The sequence below is a fragment of the Balaenoptera physalus genome (genome assembly GCF_965194825.1).
Source record: "Balaenoptera physalus genome assembly, chromosome: 18".
NCBI classification, from domain to species: domain Eukaryota; kingdom Metazoa; phylum Chordata; class Mammalia; order Artiodactyla; family Balaenopteridae; genus Balaenoptera; species Balaenoptera physalus.
In genome coordinates, this window is record NC_138899.1 from 29,224,897 (window position 1) to 29,241,300 (window position 16,404).

Below are 16,404 nucleotides of genomic sequence, written 5' to 3' on the forward strand. Positions count from 1 at the left end.
TTCCTCTCAGCACTTGACCTCTGTTCACATCACAGCAAAAATAAAAACATAAGATGGGAAATTCTTCAGTCCAGCAACTCTGCCAACCTGCCTGCGTCCCTACTACTTCTTTCGTCCTTCTTCATGTTACACTGAAAGTGGGGCCTGTTCTTGTCCGTGCTGTGAAGCCTCTCTGCCTTTTCCATAGGGCTCTGGTTCTGTTTCTTGTCTCCCCTCTGAACCATATGTCCTTATCTTTACTCACTCTTTTAAACTTCTGCAGATTCTTAAAAAGGACGGAGCTTCCCCTTCATCTCCATTTTCCCTCTAGCTGCTGGTTCTCCTTTTTCCCTTTTGTGCTGAGGTTTTTGAAGGGGTTTTGCATTAGTCTCTGACCCCACTGTTAACTCTTCCTTTGCTACATAGTGTTGTGCCTACTCCACCAAAGAGACTTCCTTCTTGCAAAATCAGGTGGTCATTTGCGTCTGTCTCTAGAGCATTCAGCACGTACATTATTTCCCTATCCTTGAAATGACTGTCCACGTACCACATTTTCCCAGAGTTCATTCTTTGTTCTGGCCTAGATTTTATGAGCTCTTCTTCTTCCTCTGTTCATACCTAAATGTCAGAGAGACTTACAATGAAAACTATCTTTTCTCTCTTCGTCTTCCTAGGTCTCATTCATTCTCACAGCTTAAGTGAATGTTACCACCATCTACCTTGTTACTTAAGCAGAAAACCATCATTTTCCCATGTCAATCATTGCCAGAGTCTAGTCAGTTCTATTCCTTACAGAGCTGTCAAATCCATTCATTCCTTTCAGTCCACACTGTTCCTATTTCAGGCCTTCACCATAACTCACCCAGATTATTGTGACATTTTCTTGACTAGGTTTCCAGCTGCTAGTGTTGCCTCTTCCCAGTTCATTTTTCATTGCAGCCTGAATAATCATTTAAAGATATATGTAATTTTAAAAAATTTAAAGTATTATAATTACATTGTCTCAAAAGCAGAGCTCTCCTATTATGTGTGGACTATTTCTATAGTGTGATTATTCTCATTATAGATGATGATTACTGAAAGTGGTAAATAAAGTGATATAAGGATGGTTACAAGGATAGATAAGATGAATACAGGGATGCCATTTATCATAATAGTTACCTTTTATTAATTGTTAACTGTGTAACAGACACTGATCCAAGCCCTTGACGTATGTGAGCTTCTTTATTGTTCATAGGAACCCTATGGGGTAAATACTGTTTAGTATTATCTCCATGTAATAGAAGAGAAAACTGAAATACAAAAAGGATGAGTAATTTGTTCAAAGTCATAGTACGTTGCTACCACGTGGTGGAGCCAGGATTCACACCCAGGCAGTCTACATCTAGAGCCTGAGCTTGTAGCCACTGCTGCGGTGCCTCTCATGTTACTGTATTCTGATTCATTAACTACTGTATATGTTAAAATTTAAAATTACAGTTCAGTGAAAAAACGGTAGAAAAGAAGACATAAAAATAATTGACAGTTCAGTGGAAAAAAGTAGAAAAGAAGACATAAATTTAATTGTTTTGTATCGTTCTTGGATTGAGTTCCTGTTAAATCAGCACATGATTTTTATTTCATCCGACAAATATTTATAGAGCTCTCTAACTTGCCATGCACTATATAAGGTAACATTTTTTTTCTTTTAAAACAAAGGTAGCACCAGTCTTTCGGAAAAAATAAAAATTATGTGTCCATAGTTAAGGTAGTAAACTCAAGAAATCTTTTTAATAATCTCCTTAAAGTCAGTGATTATGCCTTTTTCATCTTTGTGTACCTAACACATAGGATGGAGACAGGCATATAGTACCTAAATAAGTGTTTGCTGAATATTCTTATTAGTGCCTTTTATCTCTTCTATTTTTTATTGCATTGTTTATTGTTTTTTATTTCAGTTGGGTCTTGTAAGAAATTGACTTAATTTTTTTTTTTTTTTTTTTTTAACCTAGGGGATGTCCCACTCTTGTTCAAGCATTGCCAGGCCCTAGCACACAAGTTACTGCAGGCAGCAACCACACGGCAGTACTTTTAATGGATGGACAGGTCTTCACATTTGGAAGTTTTTCTGTAAGAAATTTTTTAAGCATTAATAATATTGCATTGTACTGTTGCCTTGCGATTTGTCTACGTTAGCTATTTTTTCTGGTTTCAGTGAAATTCTTGTATTATAATTATTGCATATGCATATTTCCTGTCTCCACATCCAACATACACAGAACCTAACAGACTTTACTTTGAAATGATTTTCTTCTCTAGTGTAGCATTAGAATTTATTAAATTTAACAGCTGTGTTAGAATATTGGGCATGTTTATTCCAGGTCAGAATCTGTTAAGCATTCAGTAGAGCTAATTCTGTCACTGAAAACTTATTTCCCAACTAGTTTGTAAAGAATCATTTTTCTTAACATGTAGAATTATTTTTATTTTAGAACTTTTTGAAGGCCTGCTTTTCTTGTTAGATTTGTTTAGAATTATAGTTTACTTTTTCCTCTCCCTCTCTGTGTCTCTCTCTGTCTGTTTGCCTGTCTGTTTTGCTCTTTCTCTTTTTTGCCAAAGCTTGAAAAGAGTGAAGATGCTCTAAGAATTTTGTATAGTTTGGGCATAGTAGAGCTGAAGGAAAAGCTTAATAAGACTGTGCTAATAAACCTGTACCATCTGTGATGTGGGTAAATATTCAGAACCCTATAACCTAAGTCTCTGGGATGTAATTTGCAACTCTTGATTTTTTAAAAAATGTAAATGTGAACTTAAAAAAATCTCTTATTTGGAAATAATTTTAAGCTTACAGAAAGGTTCCCAAAAATAAGAATAGTACATAGAGTGCCCATATATTCTTGAATCAGATTCATCTGTTGGTAACATTTTGATCTGTTTGCTTTATCATTTGTACATTCATGCTCTCATTCTCTCACGTACTCTGTATGCATGTGTGTATAAAACTTTTTTTTTCTTGTCCTTTAAGAATAACTTGCATACATTATGATCCTTTACTCCTTAAATAGTTTGTGTTTTGTCAGTTGGTCCGCTAATTCTTTTCTGGCATTTTTCCCCTCCAGTCTAGGATCAGGCATTGTATTTATTTCTCATGTCTCTTTAGTCTCCTTTAATCTGTAGCATTTTAGCACCTTTTCTTTGTTTATTATGACATTGACATTTTTGAAGAATATGGTACTTCCTTTTTTTAACAAAAGTTTCCTCATTTTTGTTTCTCTAATATTTCCTCATGTTTAGATTCAGGTTGTGCATTCCAGACTAAAATACCATGTAAGTGATACTGTGTCCTTCTCAGGGCATCACATTTGGAGGCACAAAATGCCCACCTGCCCTTTATTGGTGATGTAAATTTCGATCACCTGTAAAATTTTGTTTGATTTCACTACTGCAGAGTTAGAATGTTTTCACTTGAAACTAATAAGCAGTCTTTGGGTTGAAACTTAATTTTTAAGATACCTGCTTCTCATCAAAATTTCTCTCTAGATTTCGCATCTGTTGATTGTTCTTGCCTGAGCCAGTCTTTACTATAATGGCTGCAGAAATGATGATTTTTCCAACACCAGCACCTCCTCACATTCACCTGTCAGCCCTTTGCGTTTTACTCTAAGCAAGAGCCCATTTAATATTTGTTTGCCTGTCTACTTATTATTGGTGTAGACACATTTCTCTTTTTTCGTCATTACTGTACTTAATTATTTGGGTGCTTATATTGTCTCAGATTTCGCCAGTGGGAGTCCCTTCACGCTGACTTCTGTGTTCTGGTGACATGCCTCTTCGTTTTTTTGAGTACTTCCTTACTTTCTGGCGTAACGAGTTGTTCCAGGCTTATCTGTATGAGTCCTAGAATCAGCTATTTCTCTAAAAAACCTAGGTTGTGTTTAGTGGGGAATAGTACTAGACACCAGCTGAGCACTAGGTGTATTCATTGCATCCCCAGTACACATCTGTGTGCATATATACATACATACGTGTATTTTAGAAATAATAAGTCCGCACTGATACCTCTTAATCCCAGCCCATTCCCATAGGGTTCTTTCGTACCTTGTCTCATTCCATGTTTATGTACCTTCTTCCACAGTAAGAATCCTGGCTCCCAACAATATCAGTACATTTATTTCTCATTCACTCAGTCCTAAACTGTGTCTAAAATAGTTTTATATTTGCTGTGCCCACGCTACTATAAAAACAAACTCCCTAAAAAGAGTTCAGGATTTGTTTATCACTCTTGCTTCTGCCCCCCTCTCTGCCCCTCTCGCCCCCTCTGGCCTGTGTCCTACCCCAAGACCGAAGGTATAGAGTCAAATACTGTGTTCATAAGTTATAGATTCTTTCTTCCCACCCCCTTTCAGTGGGATTATGTTATTCCTTTGGAATAGAGTTGGGTTCATTTGTTTTAGTTTCCTTTTTCTTTAAACTTTATTTAACATGGATAAAAATAGGTAGAACTAGCAGATTCTTTGTAAAAAGTGACAACAGCCAAGGATCACCTTCCTTCCCTTGTTCCTGAAAATGGGCCCTTTTACCAGGTGCACTTTGTCTCACCCTGTCCTGGGACAGGGGTTCATCTCCGTAAAGTGAGTAAGATCTGATCTCGGGTGGGGAAGAAAGAGGGATGACCTTTCAGCCTGGAGATAACTTTGGCCTTGAACAATGAATGAGGCTCCAGAGGAATGCCAAAGGTAGGGCAGAGAAGGGACGGATTAAAGGAATGTCACTGAGTGGGGTTCCTCTTCTCCCTCTTGTAACAGTCTTCCTGGCCCTTTGTAGGAAGACATTGGTTTAACTGCTGACCCCTACCATGTCCTGCCGACTTGGAGCTCTCAGACTTCCAAGGAGAGTGGTTTGTGGTCCAGTGCGCTGTTTCCGTTGGCTTTTAAGTTTAAGGGTCCCTCCTCCCACATCCTCAGACGGAGTTTTATTTTTTGAATGTGTAGAACCTTAATATGTTTCCAAAAGTTAAGTTACACAAAAATGGTATACTCACCCAAGTGTCATTCCCTCCCCCATCTCTGGCATCCCTACTTCCCACCCCTTCACGCTGTGCTTTTAGGTTATGAAGTTCATTGTTTTCCAGTTTCTCCTTACTGTGTTTATTCTTTTAAAGATTAATATATAAATAACCACACACACCGTCTATCTATATCTGCATTGATATAGGTGTAAATATGGTATGTATATATTTACATATATGTAATTATTTCCCCATCTTTATTTTTCAAAATGTAGCATTTTATATATGCTCTTCTGTACTTTGTCTTTACACTTTACTGTATCTTCTAGAAATCATTCCTTATCAGTTCATAGAGATCTTCCCAATTCATATTTTACATCTGCATAGTACAATCGTGTATATATCTTGTAGTTTATTAAATCAATTTCTTATGCTTGGAATAAGAAGTATTTTCTAATATTTTGCAACAATAACAATGAATATTGTTAGAGGTGTACCTCTGAGGTACATTTTTCGAAGTAAGATTGCTGGGTCGAAGACTAATGCCTGTGTAGTTTCGTGAGATAGTAACAATTCCCCTCTATTTTGCATTCTCACCAGCAGTGTACGAGAGTGCCTGTTTCTCCACAGCCTTGCCAGCAGCATGTGTTGTCCCTCATACCTTTTAATTTGTGTCAGCCTGATGGGTGAGCAGTCGTCCTGCATACTTTGAAGCCTTTTTCCTGTGGCTGGCACTGTGAACCTTCAAGCCCTTGCCCGTATCTGGCATTTTCACGCTGAGGTTTGGGTTTTCCCTTGGGGGGTGACTTCGCCAGTTCTTCCCTCTGTTCCCTTCTTGAGCCTCCCCTTCTGTGCCCGGCCCCCACCCCCCCCTTGGAATTTGGTCGCTCTGGTTTCAGGCACCTTAAAAGTCCTGAGGTCCATTATTTCCTGATACTGCTGAAGGCTTGAGTCATGTGTGGTTTTCTTTGCTCTGTGTGGATTTTTTTTTTTTAATTTATTTATTTTATTTTTGGCTGAGTTGGGTCTTCATTGCTGCGCACAGGTTTTCTCTAGTTGCTGCGAGCGGGAGCTGCTCTTCGTTGCGATGCGCGGGCTTCTCATTGCGGTGGCGTCTCTTTGTTGCGGAGCATGGGCTTTAGGCATGTGGGCTTCAGTAGTTGTGGCACGTGGGCTCAGTAGTTGTGGCGCACGGGCTTAGTTGCTCCACAGCATGTGGGAATCTTCCTGGACCAGGGCTCGAACCCGTGTCCCCTGCATTGGCGGGCGTATTCTTAACCACTGTGCCACCAGGGAAGCCTGCTCTGTGTGGATTTTATGTTGTTTTGGAGGGAGTGTGAATGGTAATGTTTAGAATCAGACAATCATCATTGTCCTCTAGCCCCAGAAGCTGTAGCTGTGAACCTCTATGTATTTAAATGTGGCTTATTTATAACCACGTTCTGAATCCCATGGGGCTGTCCAGGCATCTATCATATTTTTAGACTGCTTTTCTTCACATTAGTTGGTTGATAGGGGAATAGATATTTATTTCAGTAGTCAATGAAAAATATAATTAATTTCTTTTCCTCCAAAAGCATAATATACCCCTCAATATGACGTACACATTTTTATGCTGTTGTTGTTTTGTCAAAACATAAGGATAGACCTTGAAAGAAGCTGAGATAAACATTGAAATTTCTTGGCTGCTTCTCTAATCATGTGCTTGCCACTTTTCCCTCCGTTGGTTCAACCCAGGGATTGAAGCTCTGTTGCTTTTGCAGTCAGTTTGTGGCTGTGTTTGTTTGCAGTGCTCCCAGCTCCCTTACGTTTTGGGTGTTTTGCTGTGATTTCCCGTTCCCATTACTTGCAGTGAACCCTGGCTGCCGTGGTGCAGCATTGTCTGCCTTCCAGGGGGTTGTGGAAGGGGAATGCTAGGAGAGAGAGAGAGAGCTCCTGAGCCACGGGTGGGTGAATATTTCCCAATCCAACATTAACATTCTTTTATAGCTACTCGCTTAGTAGTGAGAAACTTCCTATTACTCTTACCTAACCAGGTAGCTAGAGACAGCCATACTTTTTAAGTGAGTTCACAGTTACTTACTTAAGACATCATAATGATTCTGCTCTCTATCTTGAAAAATAAATGAAATAACTTACTAACACATGATCATGTGAAAAATATGTAATTTCCTAATTGTATTCACAGTGGCAGTATTCATTATTTTGGCCTTTTACCCAAATACTTTTAGACTCTGTGAGTTCGAGAGTGACATTTTATTGTACTGTCAACTTAAAATATCAAAGTGATTTTTTAAATGAACAATTTGTATTACCAATTTTTTAACATATTGTGTATTTATTATACTTTTCATTTAAATGTTGGTGAAGACAATCACAGTATTTCAGGGAGATTTCTTACATGGAGAAATATTTCAACTGTATTATTATTTTTTTAATCATGTACTTTGTGGTTTATTAGGGGGAGAATTCCTAAGAATAATAGAAATTATTTTACTCCTTTGTAAATGTTTGGTCCAAATTTCACATGAATTTCATTTATTAAAAAATACAGCTAACAGCTGATGAAGAATAATGTCTCATAGAGCTATTTTTGTCTACTGTTTCCTTAACTTTATAAAATATTATAAATTGTTTATCCAGTAATATTGTTAATACGATTTATTTAATCTTTTAGAAAGGACAACTGGGTAGACCAATTTTGGATGTGCCATATTGGAATGCAAAACCAGCTCCCATGCCTAACATTGGATCAAAATATGGAAGAAAAGCTACCTGGATAGGCGCAAGTGGGGACCAGACTTTCTTACGAATTGATGAAGCACTTATTAATTCTCATGTGCTCGCTACATCAGAAATTTTTGCCAGTAAACACATCATAGGTAATACCCCAAACAAGCAAATGTCCTTCCAAAAAATCCTTGATAGTAAACGGTCATCTTTCCCTATTATGAGATGTAGTCCTGTAGCTTTTTGTTTTCTTCTGTTTGAAGAAGTTTAAAAGAAGCTTCTAAGTGTCTAAGTTTATGTGTATCTATGTGCTGGAGGAATGAAATAATTAGGAAAGTAGAAACCAAAGTACTTATAAGCTAGAGAGTGGTGGAAATATGAGCTAAATTATAGTGGTATAAAACCTGTACAGTGTATTGGAAAGAGGAATTTTTCTATGTTGGTTCTTGTCAAATAAATGATGGAAATTAGTTTTATGGAAGGTTACATAAATCAAACTTTGACATTTCATCGAGACCAAGGTGTCAGTTTATACTTGTGTCCATGATATCATGAATAATTATATAATAGAGTAGTATTGTGTAGAAATTAAGGGCATGTGTTGTGGACTTAGGCAGCCTGAGGTTTTAGTCCAAATTCTGCTACTTAAAGGTTTTTAGTTACTTAAATCCCTCCGTCTCAGTGTCTTCTTCTGTAAAATGGAGATAGTAATAATACTTACCTTATAGGAAATGCTTATCTTATAAGTTGGGGGAATATAAAAAGGTAATGCATCTTTAAAATATATAAATACTTTTTCCTAAGGCTTGGTACCTGCTTCTATATCAGAACCTCCTCCATTTAAGTGTCTTCTGATAAATAAAGTGGATGGGAGTTGTAAAACGTTTAATGACTCTGAACAAGAGGATCTGCAAGGATTTGGTGTGTGTCTTGATCCTGTGTATGATGTCATTTGGAGGTAAGCTTCTCTGTTTATAAAATAGAGTAATAAATAAGTTTGGATCAAATTGTACTTTTGTGGAATATAAAAGTCATATATAAGGCAGACTTTTCATAGATGAGAACTCTCCTATTTAACTGTTAACTACACTTCTATCTCAGTGACTCTCAGGGACCTTTACCCTTGCTACCTTTAGTGTAGTGGTTAAAACATGAATTCTGAGCCAGACTGCCTAGGTTTATCCCAGCTGCACACTTTGCTTTCTGTGTCGCTGTGGAGAAGTCACTTTGACTCTGTGTGCCTTACTTTTGTCATTTATAAAATAGGTATAATAATGGTACCTTATAGGCTGTTATGAGAACTTAGGGTAGAGGCACATAGTAGGTGCTGTAGAAGGCTTTGCTACTCTCATTATAATAAAAAATTTTACTCTCAAGAGTTCTCTTGTTAATTATTTTTAGTCTGTCAGCATTCTTGTCTGTATTGTATAGAATTCACTCTATTTCCTGGTCCCGTAAATATCTAATCATTACCAGCTATGTAGAAGAAATTATGCCAAAGACAATACAGAATAAATATGATCAGTGAGCTTGCCCTTTAGGAATGTATGTAACAAAATCCCCATATTAGTAGAGAAATATACAGGGTTATCAAACTCTGGAAATTTTAAAAATGTAGAGATGGATACAGGTACACAGGTGATTCAAAAAATTATATTGTACTTGTTTAAAATTTATTATGGTGCTTCATATACATAATGAGTAAAGGAAAGAGTTATCCTCAGATATGTAGCTTTGAACACTAATAGGGGGTGTACACTGCCTTTACCAGCGTGGCTCATCACAGGACTTAACCTTTTTTTCTCCCTTGCATTGTTTATTTGGCCAGCCTTAGTAGGAATCCAGGTAAGTTGAAAGGTTGAAGTGGCATGAGTGAGGAGAGGGAAGACTTTCTCTGTCTTCTTTTTTCTGCCCCTTCCTGCTTTCACTTCCACCAGCCATCCAAGTCTCAAAAGGCCATGTTTTCTATCAGTCCTGAGGCCTGATTCCTAGTGAAGGAATTATAGTGCTTCCCAGGTTGCTGACAAGCGTGCTATCTCATTTGGGCATTTTGTGGGAAGACCTGGAGGCCAGAATTGAGTTGAGTAGTGCTTTTAGATCTCCCTAGCAGCAATATACAGGGTAGATTAGATAACAAGAGACTAGAGGTGAGTAGTCTTATAGTGATTCTTATGAAGACATGAGATACTGAGAACCACAATTAGAGTGGTCACAGTGGAACGGAGGGGATAGAGAAGCAAATGATGTAAAGATAGAATTGTCCTCAATTATTTACTGATTGGAAGTCAATGTACAAGAGACTTAGTTACCAAAGAGCAAGCTCTGGTTTGGACCTCGGTTTAAATTGATGTTTGATTTTCTATGATCCTTTTATGTTTTATTTTTAAATGAAGTAAATTTGCATTAACAAAATAAAGTAAAAACTGACAGTATGGAATTTGTTTCTGGATACATTTACTAAATTAGAAATGCATTCTCTAAATTAGAGATAACAGTAGAAGTAGATTCTAACAGTATAACTAGAATCATTTCCCTGGGGTCTTAACAGAACTCCAAAGTGCGGTATCCGATTACTTGAACCTTGCCTTTTTCACATGTGGTAGCAGTGGGGACAGATGATCTCAAATGCTTGCCAGGTCCTTGATCATTTACCCTTTATTCTAAAACAGAGATTAAAAGATGAAGTGCAGTCTCCTCCTATGTTTGAGTAAAACAGCTGGAAGGTGGAGAGTTTGTTCAGTTATCCTGACTTCTGGCTGCTTTGTGTCCTTTGTTTTTTTCAGTAGGGTACGTGCATTTTACAGCTATCACAGACATTGCAGATTCAGTGTTAGCTTACTTTGACTTTCCTTCTGGCCTGAGTCTGCCTCCTTTTGTATTCTTAACAATAACTTCTCCTGAATAATTAGAAACTTTAACATCTGAAAAGAGCAGATAAATGTTAATAGCAATTTTATTTCCCATTTCAAAATTTACAAAACTAACACATAGATCTGTGTTGTTATTTTTTAAAAAGCAAAGCAAAAATACAAACAGAAAAAAGGATGTGGTCCTTCTCCAAATCTTTTTCTTCTCCCGTACCAAATCCCACTAACCTTCTCTATGGGTCACAAGTATTAGGTTTGGTTTATATTGTTTGATACCTTTTAAAATGCATGTATTTTGTTTTTTATATAAATAAGAATACAAGTAACACTTAGATTGATAGATTAAATTAAAAAGCAATAAACCAATAATATTAATGCTACTAATTATAGCAGCTATTTTCATAGGATTTATTCTTTGTGAAGTATTATTTTTAAGTGTTTTTTAAGAATAATTTAAAATTTTTTAATTGTGGTAAAAATAACATAACATTTACCATCTTAACCATTTTTAAGTGTACAATTCCGTAGCGTTAAATATAGTCACATTGTTGAACAGCATCTCTCCAGAACATTTTCATTTTGTAAAACTTAAACTTATGCAAAGAACAGCTCATTTCTACCTCCCTCTCACTCCTGGCAACCACCATTCTACTTTCTGTTCCTTTGCACTTGCCTACTTTAGATATATAAGTGAAATCATACATAGTTTGTCATTTTGTGACTAGCTTGTTTCACTTAGCATAACATCTTCAAGGTTCATCCACATTGTAGCCCGTGACATGATGGATTTCTTTTTTTTTTTTTAAGCTGAATGGTATTTCGTTGTATGTTTCTACCACATTTTCTTTATCCCTTCATCCATCGAAGGATGTTTGGGTTGCTTCCACCTCTTAGCTATCGTGGATAATGCTGCTGTGAGCATGGGTGTGCAAATATCTCTTCAAGATCCTGCTTTCAGTTCTTTTGGATATGTACCCAAAGTGGGATTGCTGGATATAAGTGCTTTTATACTTAGTAAATTTGGATCATCAGGTGCCATTGATTGAGAAGACCAGACTTAAGTAATATACTATTTTGATACAAACATTTGAAAAATCATAAAGAAAAGCAAGAAAAGAATAAACTTTTGAAATTCAAGATAATCATTACCTTTGAAAAGGAAAGGAAAGGAACTGAGTAGGGAGGGAGACACAGAGTACTTAATAGATAATGGTAATGTTCTTTTTACTAGTGTACATTGTGTCATTATTCTTCATACTTTATTTTGAAAATATTTTCTTACTGTTCTTTTGTGTGTACTCAATAGTTGATGAAAACAACTTTTCCAAAAAGAATTTATAGAATAAAAGAGGTAAAGAAGTGGAGACTGCTCTTTGAGAATTTTGTTATGAAAGAGATAAAAGGAATGAGATAATGGCAGGAGGGCATTGTGGGTTCCTCACGGTTTTTGTGATGCTTTACTGTTTATTAGTAAGATTCAGCATCTGCATACATTCTATTTTTGCTTCCTTCCTAAGAACATCATTCCATGTCCTTTGCCCACTTTCGATATGGGATTGATTATCTCTTACTGGCTTGCGGGAGCTCTTCTACGTTATGGATATTGTAGTTTTGTCTCATATGTTTGTTTCATGTATTTTCTTTTGACTTATCTTTTGTCTTTACACTTTTTTATGGAGTTTTTGCTGTACAAAAGCTTTACATTTGTAAGTACACATTATACTTTTAAGTATACTGTTGCTCTGTTGTTCATGAAATGTGATCTATATTACTGTTTTGTTCAAATTATTTCAGTTATAGTGACATAATCACTTTATTTATATCTTTAGCTCAGGTATGGAAAGTCATGAGCTACGTTTTGTCCTGTTAAGCTGGCTGTATTATTCTCTTTGTATTGTCAATTCTACTTCACAGGTTTTTTTTTAAATGAAACCATATGTTGAGGTGCTGTAATTATTCTCTTTCTTGAAAGGTTTCGACCAAACACTAGAGAGCTGTGGTGCTACAATGCAGTGGTTGCTGATGCCCGACTTCCCTCTGCAGCAGACATGCAGTCCCGATGTAGTATTCTAAGTCCTGAGCTTGCCTTACCGACGGGGTCAAGGGCTCTCACCACCCGGTCTCATGCAGCTTTGCACATTCTAGGTAGGGTTGGTATTTGATGATCAGCTAATTTTCATTAATGTGTGCTGAGGATTTTTTTTAAGAGTACTTAAATTTGTATATCATTCTGTCATGTTTGTTAAACAATAATACGCTAGGTGCAAAATAAGTTAGATCCTCTAACTTTAAGAGGTTTACCCTACAGAAAACAGTACATCAGACTTACACCAACACCCTGAAAGATTCATATATGCCCAAATATAAAGCAGCCCTGAATATAATTTTCCTAATAGGTATCTTATAAAATAATGTTTTTGCTTAACTTGAAACTTTAGTGATGTAGGTTAAATATTCAAATGTATAATTATAATATTTAATTTTTATACATTATTTAAAATGAATTCTATAAAATATGATATGAATTTGATAGTTACCACTTCTGTTTCTTCTTATATAATAGTTTTCCACAGCACATCAACTTCACTTCTAATTAATTAATTTGAGATATAGCACTTTTACAACATCTGGTAGCCATTGTAAACATCCAAAACTAGCACCGATTAAGGTTATCTCAGGCTACTGTGTCTTCCTCAAATAGTACTTTAAGAATCAATCTAAAGTGATTCAGGGAGTTTGATAAAAGGAAGAACCTTGTAAGGACTCAAAGATTAAGCGATTCCAACTTTTCAGAGATAGTTTTGTGTGAAACATTGTCATCTAGCTTATGTTTAAATATGATAATTACCCAGGCAGAGGATGATTTTTACTGGTTGTAAGTATCTTCCATGAAATGTTAAAGCTTGGCATAAATTTGTTGAGCACATTCAGAATTTATTGTTTTAATTTATCCCCTCCAGCATCTCATATTATAAGTACTCGGGGAAATTTTAATTTCAAGGAGTTAAATTTTTGTTTGTTTGCTTTTAGGTTGTCTTGATACCTTGGCAACTATGCAGGATTTAAAGATGGGTGTTGCGAGTACAGAGGAGGAGACTCAAGCAGTAATGAAGGTTTATTCCAAAGAAGATTATAGTGTAGTAAACAGGTTTGAAAGTATGTATATTTATGTTTAGGAAATATTGTCTTATAAGTGAAATATATGGATATTTTAAAACATAAGTTATCATTTGCATCTTTTAGGTCACGGAGGGGGCTGGGGTTACTCTGCTCACTCGGTAGAAGCTATACGTTTTAGTGCTGACACAGACATTTTACTTGGTGGTCTCGGTCTGTTTGGAGGTAGAGGAGAATATACCGCTAAAATTAAGGTAAGCAGTTCATTCGCACTGTTGCCTTTTGTGTTTGAAGATAAGTATTTTGACTTAGTTTATTATTTTATAGAAGGCACCTTTGTATGTGCCTACTTTCTTGTAGCTGTTTTAATGATACGATGCAGGGGCACTTTGATGTAGCTTTAAAAAGTTTTTAGCATTTTTACTGCCAAATACTGTGTAAACAGACATCATCACCACAGGCGTGGGGACCAGGGATGAAGTGAGTAAGGGGATGGATTCCATCTGGTAGAGAGTCAAAAAGCAATCAAAAGTCCTAAGTTTACTGCACTATTCATCTCAGAAAGGGCAACAGTTAGACTAAGCAAAGGATGTGCTCAGTCTTTGAAAATTCACTAATAGCTTGAATTTTCTGTTGTCACATTATCTGATTGTGCTCTTAAAGTGAGAGAGACGACTATACTTTATGCCTTAATTTCAATAGCAGGCTTCTTTAAAAATTCTCAGTTAAATACTACTGTAGTCTCAGTCCTTACCTTCCTTAACCAGTCTACAGAATTTAATCCAGTCAAGCTCTTCTTCGATATAGTTTCTTCACGTGGCTCCCAGGACACCACACTTCATTTTCCTCCCATCTCCCTGGCTGCTCTTCTTAGTCTCCTGCTGGTCACTCATCATCTTCCCGACCTCTAAACGCTGGAGTGCCGGAACTCAGTCTTGGACATCTTTTTAAAGTCTACTCACCCCCTCAGTGATCCAGCCTTACGGCTTTAAGTATTTCTTCTCTTATCACTCTCACACTTAATAGACCTCCAAAGATATATATACAGCTGCCTACTCTGCATCTCCATGTGGATAGCTAACAGGTATTTGGGATGTAACATACTCAAAACTAGGCTTCTGACCATCTCTCTAAACCTGCTGTTCTCTTGTCCTTCCACATCCCAGTTAACTGACTCAGAATAGAGTTAACTTCATTCTTCCAGTTGCTTAGGCCAAAAATCTTGGAGTCATCCTTGCCTTGCCTCTTTCTTTCACAACCCACATCCACTCTCGCAGCAAATATTGTTGGCTGCACTTTGAAAATAAATCCAGGATCTAACCACTTCTAAAAACTGCCCCTGGTACCAAGTTGGTCCAAACCACAGCTGCTTGGAGCATTACAGTAGCCTCCCAATTTGTATCTGCTTCTGTCCTTGCTCCCTTCAGTCTGTTCTCAACATAGCAGAGTGATTCTCTTAGAATGTACACCAGAGTGTGCCACTCCTCTGTTCAGATTCCTGCAGTGTCTTCTAGTATTAGGATAAAAACCAGAGGCCTTACAAGGGCCTGAAAAACACCATCAGAACTGACTTCCATCACCACTCTGACCTTATGTTATACTAGTTGCTTCACTCTAACCTAGCCATACTGACCGGCCCTTGTTCCTCAGACATGCCAGGCATAGTCAAACCTCAGGACCTTCACACTTGCTACTTACTCCCTCTGACGGCAGCTCTTCACTCCGATAACCTGCATGGCTCACTTCCTCTTTACCTTAAGATCCTCTCCCTTACCACAGACTTACTTCCAGTAGCCCCCCGCCCCTTTTTTTTGTTTGCATTGTTCACCCCTGTATGCCCGGTTCTTAGAAGCCTGCCTGGCACACAGTATGTGTTCAAAATTATTTGCCGAACATAAACGGGGGAGCCAAGTTAGGGGCAAATCATTAAGGACCTTTATATCATGCTACAAAGAAGAGGAGAAACCATTGAAGACTTTTAGATTAAGGAAGTATTCTAGTCAGATACTCATTTTAAAAAGACTGCTGTGGGTTATTCAAGAAAAGCAAAAACCCTTAACTTTGTGGAATATGGGTTCGAGCAAGGAGAGAATGGAGAGAAGAACTAATTAGTTCATATTGAACTCTTCCAGCTAGTAGCACTGCTAACACTGGTTGCACTGACAAGCTTTGGTACCAGCAATAGTAGAGATACAGTGCTGGTGGAGAGATTTGGGAAAAAGGATTATCCCAGGTTTTTTAATCTGAGTGAGTAGGTGAATGATAGTGCCATTAATCAGAGCAGGGAAGGCAGGAGGCAGGAGAGATGAGTCACTTTACAACTGGTGAGATTGAGCGGCCCGGGGGAATCCCAGGCGCAGACTAGGATCTGAGGTGGAGACAGATTTTTAAACTTATTAGCATATATAGTTGAAATATGGAGACGTCTAACAGAGTAATTGTCCAGTAAGTTTTAATGTCCCCGTCTCTTCCTTCTTAGTCTTTTACTCACCTTTCTTGTAGTTCACCTACTATAATCATCAGAAGAAATAAGGGTTTTAAAAATATGTATTGGTCCATTTTTTTTAAAAAAAGATCTCTTCCTCATAATTCTCATTTATTTTCACTTAATTTCATAACTTTTCCTATTTGATATCTTCTCTTTTATTCTTTTCCTGTACTCTGTAGTCCTCCTCCTTTTTTATAACTGTTTTTTTCCCCCTCACTCTTTCTATCTCCTTTTCC

The 16,404-nt window shown here is 37.1% G+C and overlaps 1 protein-coding gene across 13 annotated transcripts in view; it reads left to right on the forward strand.

Moving 5' to 3' along the window:
* The window catches only part of MYCBP2 (MYC binding protein 2), a 270,723-nt gene that overhangs the window by 108,142 nt on the left and 146,177 nt on the right, over nt 1-16,404 (forward strand). For all 13 annotated transcript variants that reach the window (XM_082434738.1, XM_082434743.1, XM_082434745.1 and 10 more), the window contains 6 exons: nt 1,971-2,088; nt 7,644-7,848; nt 8,501-8,654; nt 12,536-12,708; nt 13,594-13,719; nt 13,807-13,934. In XM_082434738.1, the coding sequence (XP_082290864.1) occupies nt 1,971-2,088; nt 7,644-7,848; nt 8,501-8,654; nt 12,536-12,708; nt 13,594-13,719; nt 13,807-13,934 (904 nt within the window). The remainder of the gene's footprint in view (nt 1-1,970; nt 2,089-7,643; nt 7,849-8,500; nt 8,655-12,535; nt 12,709-13,593; nt 13,720-13,806; nt 13,935-16,404) is intronic.